This window comes from Maylandia zebra, linkage group LG7 (assembly GCF_041146795.1).
Source record: "Maylandia zebra isolate NMK-2024a linkage group LG7, Mzebra_GT3a, whole genome shotgun sequence".
Classification (NCBI taxonomy): domain Eukaryota; kingdom Metazoa; phylum Chordata; class Actinopteri; order Cichliformes; family Cichlidae; genus Maylandia; species Maylandia zebra.
Genome location: NC_135173.1, coordinates 5,132,918 through 5,143,949, shown reverse-complemented (window position 1 = coordinate 5,143,949; position 11,032 = coordinate 5,132,918). Strand labels below are relative to the sequence as shown.

The 11,032-nt window shown below is 36.7% G+C and overlaps 1 protein-coding gene across 1 annotated transcript; it reads right to left on the bottom strand.

Moving 5' to 3' along the window:
• Positions 1–2,504: 2,504 nt before the first annotated feature.
• slc15a5 (solute carrier family 15 member 5) lies at positions 2,505–11,032 on the bottom strand. The gene is made up of 8 exons (XM_076887028.1): positions 10,968–11,032; positions 10,462–10,631; positions 10,131–10,351; positions 9,855–10,041; positions 9,497–9,685; positions 9,245–9,376; positions 9,042–9,150; positions 2,505–2,780 (listed from the first exon to the last, which is right to left on the bottom strand). Exons 1-8 carry the CDS (start codon positions 11,024–11,026, stop codon positions 2,657–2,659), a joined length of 1,191 nt encoding a protein of 396 aa, XP_076743143.1. The 5' UTR covers positions 11,027–11,032; the 3' UTR covers positions 2,505–2,656.

Genomic DNA, 11,032 nt, shown 5'->3' with positions numbered 1-11,032 from the left:
GTGTGTATTGTTTTCCTGTTTCCTGTTTTCCATTCCCTGATTACTTCCCTGTGTATATTAGCCCTGTGTTTGCCCTTGCTCAGTGCCGCATCGTACCATCGGATGTGTGTTTTATACTGTGGTCAATATTTTCGTGTTCACTACCCTTGTTCAGTTCATGTTTTAATTTCTCCAGCAATAAAGCTGAGGTTTTGAGTTACAATTCTGTGTTTGAGTCCTGCATTTGGATCCTCATCTCTGCCTGCCCGCACACAGAGCCCTCTATTTAAAATCCAACTCTTACCTGAACTCTCCTGCCTTTCTGTCTCTCTTGCTGCCTTGTAACGCACCATCCCCCTTTTGACATTAGATAATGGTAAATCAAACCTGCACTGCAGAGAGGTTGGCATGACAGGAAGTCGAGATGATAACGATAGACCAGCCTTCAAACTAAGACGCGTGATGTATAAAAGTCTTTCTACTGAGTAAAGGACAGTTTGAGTGTCCTGCTGGCACCATGCACTGTCTTCACAAGTTTCTTCTTTGTTTTCTACCATGTCTACAAGGCATCAGTGTGAACATCAAATATACCTGATTTATCTTACGGCTGTAAACGGCACACTAACTTTATCATCTTCTTTTTTTTTAATTTACCAGAGTTTTCAACAGGAATTTTTCATGGAACAAAAGCTCCGGACAACTCGATACCCTACATGGGATCAGTTCAGAATAACAAGGGTCAACATGTCTGTGGAGAATTCCTCATCACTGAAGACTTTGTGCTCACTGCTGCACACATTAATAAAGTGTTATCTTCAGGACAAGCTGCACATTTAAAATTCAGAGTTAGAGACAATAGTGCAGTTTCCAATATTAGTGCACTGATTGACAAAGTGATAAAAATAATCTCTGAGTACTTCTTTCTCAGTTAAAAATCAAGAATCAAACAGTAAACAATTACCTTTCCTCTTATTATAACTATCTTTTTTCTTTTAAATAGTAGTAAAACTGCATCAAAACACTGATTGATAAATGTTTTTTTTACCTTTTCCCCCTTTCAAGTAAATAAATTAATACTTTTAAGACATTAAGACATATTTGATAATAAACATAACATGAGCAATTCAGCTACTTCAGTGTCCAAATAGTGGGAAAAGTGAAAGTAGCTTGGACGGAATTGGTCGCAAGGGAAATCCAAATAGCTCAACACAAATATATGAATATTTCTGAGGTTTCTGCTGTGTGAGTTAAACAGCGGATATTTTTAAGTCTTTCCCAAGATGCTTGTTAAAATGTAAAATCTGACATTTGGCACTTTTTGATGACTCTTACCTCGTTAGTTTTTATATCAAGGTGTAAAATGTAATAACAGCTCAACTCCCTGAGAGTTTAGGAGAGAATTTCTATTATTCTGCTTTTTCTTGTGACTAAACTCCTCTTTATTTGCAGTTTTGTGAAAGACTTGAATGATACAAAACACATAATAAACAATGTAACATGCCTTTTTAGTATTTCATTTTAAGGCTGATTTTACAGCTTCCTTCATGCCTAAAACTGAGCCCAAAGAGACTTTGAGAGGATGATTTCTCTGTAACTTAAGTCTCATTTATGTTGCATTATTTATATTTAGAGCTTTAAACATAGAGGGTGAGTCTTTTTGAGTTTATTGTGTTGTAAGGTAGAGGAACAAAATGAAAACAAGCTTTTGTTTGTTTTAAAGCGATGGGAAACTACTGCTCAACTGACTCAAAGTAAAGGATTGCTTTTTCTGAAATGACTCAAATGAAGGATCATGATAATAATTTGTTTACTGATTTTAATAAACTATAATTTACCTTTTTTGATGAGGTAATATTACAGTATACTCTTAAATTCATGTTTGCATGAATAAAATAAAGTTGTGATGACACGCAGTTAGAGACATGTTTGATTAAATGCTCATTTCATATTTTTCACATCAGTCCTAGAAATTTCTTGGTGACAACATAACTGATTAACAGAAACGAGGACGGTACCTTGGATGCTTTGTCCTTTTTTCCTGATAATTCACTGGAGAAACCTTCACAAAAATACATATAGTTATATAATGTTTATTTACTATTTGTATTGAAATTTATCCTGATATAAGATGCAATAATTTAAAGGTAGTTATACTCTTTAAATGTTTATATATTTTTCAAAGTGACGGTTAAAAACAGATTACGTTATTCTGTTTGTGTCATGTCTAAAATTGATCACGTTTAAGCACACTTTGTTTGGAAAAGTGGTTAATAGCTTTAAGTCTGATTTTCATTGTGAGGAGAGCTTGAAATATGATTGCTTTGTAATTGCAGCTACTGTTCAGTCACGTAAACGGAGTCATTGCTTTAGCTAAACTGCCTTAAAGTAAGGACCATGCATACTAATAATAATATTCTTTATTGAGTTTATTGTACTAATATTCACCTTTTCAATATAGAAATGTCACAGTTTACTCCTGAATTCACATTTATGTAAATAAAACAAAGCTCACAATTCATGACGTTTAATTAAATACACAATATACGTGAAAATAAATAAAATATGCACACTTCATATATTACATTTTTACATTTTTACAATTTAGTCAATCACTATAAATTTTGACTCGGTAACAAAGTGCTAGCACCAGTAACAGAGGACATTTTAGAGAAATCATTCATAAAATGCAGTCGGTGCGGTCTACAGTGTCGTAGAAGCGCAGACAGGCCTTGTAATGCAGCAGCTTCTCAGTCAGAGGGCTGATGGTCAGCGCTTTGCCCTGAACACTTAGGTCCACGTACCTGCACAACATTAATGTAACAAGAAATACACTTAGAGCTGTGATACTTTTGTAACCCAGGTCCCACGTAGCTATGGTAAAGCTAGAGTATATAGTACAATGAGACTGGGCCTGGGTTCGTAGTGCTACTAATAATAATACCTGATACCCTCTAATTGCTATAATAAGGACCACCACAACTGTATTTTACACAAATTTATCCCTCACCGGGTATTTATTTAGACAAAAGAAATGAATAAAATAAACAGTTACTTTAATAAAATGGATTGAATTCAAATAAACAAACAAAAATACTGTAAAAATGACTACATGGATTTTAAATAAAAGATTATCAACCCAAAATACCTCCTTTTTAGGTATTTCAACTGTTATTTCAGCTACAACAGCTCACACCTTTAACATGGATGAATTTCAACCTTTGACAATAACTTTGATCAACTACACACTTACTCAATTTAAACCGACTGTGTAACAGTGGGCCCACACACACACACACACTTTAACCTGTCCACACTACACCTGTAGCACGGTGCTTGATGCAGGCCTGATTCGAAGTTTGGGTGCGGTGAGGCCTAAAACTGATGGCCGCTTCACTCAAACTGAGCAATAAACAAAATATGTGCACTTTAGTTCCAGTTAGTACTCACGAGTCCAATGAGTTTGTTAGTGGGGCAATCAGAAACGGGCAGTTAGTTCACCAGTAGTGAAGACAGTCAGGGGTAAGAAAACAACAGTCAGGGGCGAGGAAACAGCAGGGTCCATCACTGGTGTCAAGCCAGCCTCCAATTTGAGACTTGCAGTCAAGCCAGCCTCCAGTTTGTTTTACGTTCCCTGTGTATTCAAAGTATTACGGGAATGGATGTGGAAACCGGATTTCAAAATAAAAGCCAACTTCGAGTGAATTAACAGATATGTTAAGAACATAATAACATATAATTTAGGCTTTTTTTTTTTTTACAAACTCTAATGTTAGATCTATATGACACAGCCTTGAACCCTAATTGTGCCCTGTCACTATCAAGGCCATCTTATTTTGGATTTCAAAGTAAAAGCCCTGTGAATCTTCATTTTTGAACTACTCTTTCAATGACTTAATAATGCTCTTAAAAGCAAAAGTCGTATTTCCAAATACTATTTGAACTTTATATCAACACTTTCCAACCACAGTCTTTTTACAGTGATACCATATCAATATCAAGTCAGTCTGATTTTGCCTTTCATAGTAATGGCCCTTTGAAATTGTCCATAATTGACTTAATCTTCTAACGATTCAAAATGCTCTAAAATGAAAAATTCTTGTTTCCACAGGGTAATTCCACCTTAGATCAACAGTATACAGCCCCACAGTGATACCATATCAATATCAAGTCATTCTGATTATGCCTTCCAAAATAAAAGCCTTTTTAAATTGTCCATAATTGACCTAACTTTCAGTGATTTCAAAATGTTTTAAAATGGAAATTTCCTGTTTCCACAGGGTAATTCCACTCCAGATCAACAGTATACAACCTCACGATGTTACCATATCAATATCAAAACATTCTGATATTGCTTTAAAAAATAAAAGCATTTTCAAACTGCCCATATCTGAGTTGCTCCTGGAACAATTTCAAAATGCTCTAAAATGGCACATTCCTGTTTCCACAGGGTAATTCCACTTTAGATCAACAGTATACAGCCCCACAGTGATACCATATCAATATCAAGTCATTCTGATTTTGCTCTCAAAAATAAAAGCCTTTTCAAATTGTCCATAATTGACCTAACTTTCAGTGATTTCAAAATGCTCTAAAAAGGAAATTTACTGTTTCCACAGGGTAATTCCACCTTAGATCAACAGTATACAGCCCCACAGTGATACCATATCAATATCAAGTCATTCTGATTATGCCTTCCAAAATAAATGCCCTTTCACATTGAGCATATACGGCCTACTTTTTTGACGATTTCAAAATGTTCTTAAACAGAATTTTGCTGTTTCCACAGGATAATTTCACTTTAGTTCAACAGTATACAACCTCACGATGTTACCATATCAATATCAAGTCATTCTGATTTTGCTTTCAAAAATAAAAGCATTTTCAAACTGCCCATATCTGACTTGATCCTGGAACAATTTCAAAATGCTCTAAAATGGAAAATTCCTGTTTCCACAGGGTAATTCCACCTTAGATCAACAGTATACAGCCCCACAGTGATACCATATCAATATCAAGTCATTCTGATTATGCCTTCCAAAATAAATGCCCTTTCAAATTGAGCATATATACGACCTACTTTTTTAACGATTTCAAAATGTTCTTAAAAAGAATTTTGCTGTTTCCACAGGATAATTCCACTTTAGGTCAACAGTATACAACCTCACGATGTTACCATATCAATATCAAGTCATTCTGATTATGCCTTCCAAAATAAAAGACTTTTCAAATTGCCAAGATACGACCTACTCTTTTAAAGATTTCAAAATGCTCTAAAAGTGAAAATTGCTGTTTCCACAGGATAATTTCACTTTAGGTCAACAGTATACAACCTGACGATGTTACCACATCAATATCAAGTCATTCTGATTTTGCTTTCAAAAATAAAAGCATTTTCAAAATGCCCATATCTGACTTGATCCTGGAACAATTTCAAAATGCTCTAAAATGGAAAATTCCTGTTTCCACAGGGTAATTCCACCTTAGATCAACAGTATACAGCCCCACAGTGATACCATATCAATATCAAGTCATTCTGATTATGCCTTCCAAAATAAAAGACTTTTTAAATTGTCCATAATTGACCTAACTTTCAGTGATTTCAAAATGCTCTAAAATGGAAATTTCCTGTTTCCACAGGGTAATTCCACTTTAGATCAACAGTATACAGCCCCACAGTGATACCATATTAATATCAAGTCATTCTGATTTTGCCTTCCAAAGTAAAAGCCTTTTCAAATTGTCCACAATTGACCTAACTTTCAGTGATTTCAAAATGCTCTAAAATGGAAATTTCGTGTTTCCACAGGATAATTCTACTCCAGATCAACAGTATACAGCCCCACAGTGATACCATATTAATATCAAGTCATTCTGATTTTGCCTTCCAAAATAAAAGACTTTTCAAATTGCCAAGATACGACCTACTCTTTTAAAGATTTCAAAATGCTCTAAAAGTGAAAATTGCTGTTTCCACAGGATAATTTCACTTTAGGTCAACAGTATACAACCTCACGATGTTACCATATCAATTTCAAGTAATTCTGATTATGCCTTCCAAAATAATGGCCTGTTGAAAATGCCCATAATTTACCTAACTTTAAGTGATTTCAAAATGCTCTAAAAAGGAAGATTTCAGTTTCCACAGGGTAATTCCACTTTAGATCAACAGTATACAACCTCACGATGTTACCATGTCAATTTCAAGTCAGTCTGATTTTGCTTTTCAAAATAAAAGCTTTTTCAATTTGCCCATATATGACTTACTCTTGGAGCGAATTCAAAATGCTCTAAGATGGAAAATTGCTGTTTCCACAGCATAATTCCACTTTAGATCAATAGTATCCAACCCCACAGTGATACCATATCAATATCAAATCAGTCTGATGTTGCCTTCCAAAATAAAAGACTTTTCAAATTGCCGATATACGACCTACTCTTTTAAAGAATTCAGAACGCTCTAAAAATGAAACTTGCTCTTTCCACAGGATGAATCCATGTTAGATCAAAAGTGTACATCCACACCATGGTACTACTTCAATTTCAAGTCATGGAAAGATGTCATGGTTGGTTTGCAAGCTGTTTTGTAATTTCTTTATTTAGAATGACATCTTTCCACAGACTTAAAATATAAACGTACTATCAATTACAACCTAGTGGCAATTTCAGCTTCCTTTTACATCATCTTTATGATTCAATTCTGTCATAATCAATTGAGTCTGATTTTGCTTTTCAAAATGAAAACCCAATATGTGTTGAAACAGCAATTTTCATTTTTAAAACATTCTGAAATAATTGAAAGAGTATATCACATATGGACAAATTCGACGGGCCATTAATTTGAAAGGCGAAATCAGACCAACATGAAATTTACATGGTTTTACTGTCGGGTTGGATACTGTTGATCTAAAGTGGAATTATCCTGTGGAAACAGCATCTTTCAATTTAAGAGCATTTTGAAATCGTTAAACGAGTAGGTCGTCTACGGGCAATTTGAAAATACTTTTATTTTGGAAGGCAAAATCAGAGTGACTTGATCTTAACATCGTATCTCTGTGGGGTTGTATACTGTTGATTTAAAGTGAAATTATTCTGTGGAAACAGAAAATTTCCTTTTTAGAGCATTTTGAAATCACTGAAAGTTAGGTCAATTATGGACAATTTAAAAAGGCTTTTATTTTGGAAGGCATAATCAGAATGACTTGATATTGATATGGTATCACTGTGGGGCTGTATACTGTTGATCTAAGGTGGAATTACCCTGTGGAAACAGGAAATTTCCTTTTTAGAGCATTTTGAAATCACTGAAAGTTAGGTCAATTATGGACAATTTGAAAAGGCTTTTATTTTTGAGAGCAAAATCAGAATGACTTGATATTGATATGGTATCACTGTGGGGCTGTATACTGTTGATCTAAAGTGGAATTACCCTGTGGAAACAGGAATGTGCCATTTTAGAGCATTTTGAAATTGTTCCAGGAGCAACTCAGATATGGGCAGTTTGAAAATGCTTTTATTTTTTAAAGCAATATCAGAATGTTTTGATATTGATATGGTAACATCGTGAGGTTGTATACTGTTGATCTGGAGTGGAATTACCCTGTGGAAACAGGAAATTTCCATTTTAAAACATTTTGAAATCACTGAAAGTTAGGTCAATTATGGACAATTTAAAAAGGCTTTTATTTTGGAAGGCATAATCAGAATGACTTGATATTGATATGGTATCACTGTGGGGCTGTATACTGTTGATCTAAGGTGGAATTACCCTGTGGAAACAAGAATTTTTCATTTTAGAGCATTTTGAATCGTTAGAAGATTAAGTCAATTATGGACAATTTCAAAGGGCCATTACTATGAAAGGCAAAATCAGACTGACTTGATATTGATATGGTATCACTGTAAAAAGACTGTGGTTGGAAAGTGTTGATATAAAGTTCAAATAGTATTTGGAAATACGACTTTTGCTTTTAAGAGCATTATTAAGTCATTGAAAGAGTAGTTCAAAAATGAAGATTCACAGGGCTTTTACTTTGAAATCCAAAATAAGATGGCCTTGATAGTGACAGGGCACAATTAGGGTGCAAGGCTGTGTCATATAGATCTAACATTAGAGTTTGTAAAAAAAAAAAAAGCCTAAATTATATGTTATTATGTTCTTAACATATCTGTTAATTCACTCGAAGTTGGCTTTTATTTTGAAATCCGGTTTCCACATCCATTCCCGTAATACTTTGAATACACAGGGAACGTAAAACAAACTGGAGGCTGGCTTGACTGCAAGTCTCGAATTGGAGGCTGGCTTGACACAAGTGGTCCATCCGGGCAGAAACCTCTCTCTCCTTTCAGAGCGTCCCTCGGCTTCTCTTGCAGATCACAAATAAGTACTATCAGGACCACGGGTAGTCGACCTCAATGACACACTTAGATGCAAAATCCACACCACGTTTGCCTTACGACATCTCTCTCTTCGGACTTAGCTTCTGTGTCCGCTCCCACAGATTCACACAAACCTTACCACTTGTCCCGCCCCCATAACAGAGAAGAGTGACATTGACTGGCTCGTCAGCACAACAACCAATGACAATACCATATTGAGATAACTGACACTAGATGGGTAAATAACCTTAGGTTACACCCCAACATATTTAGTGTGCACAGAAAATTAACTCTAAATCATGAAACCCTTTTACTTATTGGACTCTTAACTGTAAATGAAATACATTTGTACCAAAGCATATGATTTTTAAACGTTTTATCAACTATTTATAGTTTAACCATTTTTTATTACAATACACTTTTTCTTTATACTGCAAGCCCGAATAATTGCAGACAGGGCTACACTTTTTTTTCTTTTTACAAATATACTTGTAAAAACATGCTTTGAATAAAAAGTTTACACTGAAACCGTTTAGTTATCATGTTTCTTATATCAAACTCTATGTATGTGTTTTTGCTAAAACATCAAATTCTTTACCAGCTGTTGATATGAACCTTCAACAGACTGTGATGGACATGGAACAATCTAAACTTTATTGGATCATCGTCTACCTGTTTTACTGTACCTGTATGACACACTCCAAAATGCCAGGGTATTTACAGCCATCAGTGTGGCCAAGAGGAAGAAGAATCTCTCCAAATTGCCATCATGCAGTGTGCTTGGGTAAAAGCTTCCTGTAACAGAGCACCACAGTGTTTAGTACCAGTGCCTCTATGTCATTTGTTAGTCCTGTATTTGTATTTTCTTGTTTGTTTGTTTGAATTTTACCTCCAGAGAGAAAGTACATCAGCTGAATAATAAAGGCACCGAGAAAACATCCCCCTCCATAGGACAGAGTGAGGAAGTGCAGGGCGATCCCTCTGATGTGGTTCGGGGTGAGCTGGAAAGAAATGAGGGAGCCTGCCAGACAACAGAAACTGTATGAGCATGTCTCCTGCTGCTTATGTGCCACATTATACTCGTTTCACAAATCAGAATGATATGCACAAACGGAGACATAACAGTAAGTCTCCCACTCACACGCAGGGGTGACGAGAGCTTCTGCCAGACCGAGCAGGATGTACTGAGGAGCCAGCTGGAAACACGGCATGGAAGAAACTTGCAAAAGCTTTCCAGAAAGTGTCTGCTCCACCAGGGGGTAAGACTTCCTCTGCAGCTCAGTCAAACCTGCAACCAGGACCGACAGAGTGGCACATGCATGGCCCAGAGCTGGAGGGGGAGGATGGACAGGGTGGGGTGATGAGAGAGGGGGCTGAGGAACGGGAGGTTGTGATTACAAGACAAAAAGAGGGAATGAGAGGAGATAAAGGAATATTTAAGAGAATAAATAACGACAACATGCGAACTAGTTGGGGCTTGCATGCATGTAAATACTCACTAATACGTTTTACAGGTGCTGGAGGAGTTTTTTCCATGGACAGGTAGCAGGTCATCACACACTCCATCAGTGGCGCTAAGAGCAGCAGAGGCAGGATGCTGATCACATTCATGGCAGCGATGGGCAAAAGGTGGTCCTTCAGGTGAAGGTTGGAGCTCATCGTCTGAATGTAGTAACCTGAGGGGATCTGTGGGAGGCATATTTCTTAACCAGACCTGAAGGCGATTAAACATGTCAGTTTTCTGCTTCATGCATTATAATTTCTCAGGGACCTACCTGTGTGAGGCAGACTCTGTAGAGCAGCTGAAGCCCATAAAGAGGGAAGAGCTTGGCCAGGACTTTGGCATTCTCCACGTGAGTCTCACTGTACCGGCCACCATTATTCTCTTTCGCCCGGTCCAGCCAAGATGCTACCTGCCCGCTCAAGTAGCGATAGTGGAGGCAGCACATCTTGAAAGAGTTCAAGAAAACTCCCAATGTGGTCAGTAATGATCCACCTAAGCTCAATAAAAGCATGAAGCACGAACAGTTGAACTTTTTGTGGCCTGTACAAAAAAGGAGACGAGGAAAAGGTTTTCTCTTTCTAATCCTTTTTTTGGTATCTTACCTTTCTTGGGTTTGTAGGTGAGGTTACTGCGCATCATGTGTATGGCAATGAGAGCCAGCAGCACTGAGGTGAAGGGGATGAGGAAGCCCAGATTTTTGGCCACAGATTGCTGGATGTAAGCAATGCCCAGAAACACAACAGTGGAATTCAGATTCACCAGCCAGTAGAACCTAAATTAAGAGAAAAAAAATCTTAGAGTGAGCCAGTGATATTGGTCAGACTTAAATCCAAAATATCTTTGTGCTAATTTCATCATCTAGGGTGGTTCAATTTAAACTTGTTTTGTCTATGAAAGGAGAAGGAGTCCTTAGAGGAAACCCCCCATGCACTCTAGTATAGAATTACCATTATGTCAGAAAGGTTTGTTTGTAATATAATAACAAAGGCATGTCACTACTACTTTTTTTGTCTGAAATCAAACCATACGAAACCCAACCTCGCAGAACTAAAAATGAATCTACTGGTAAACTACATGTATGATGCGTCAGGGTAGCCTCATCACCCACCAGTTGAAGAAGGTCAGGAGCTGGTGCTGGTTGTAGCCCTGCAGGTTGTAAGCTCCCATGGGGCA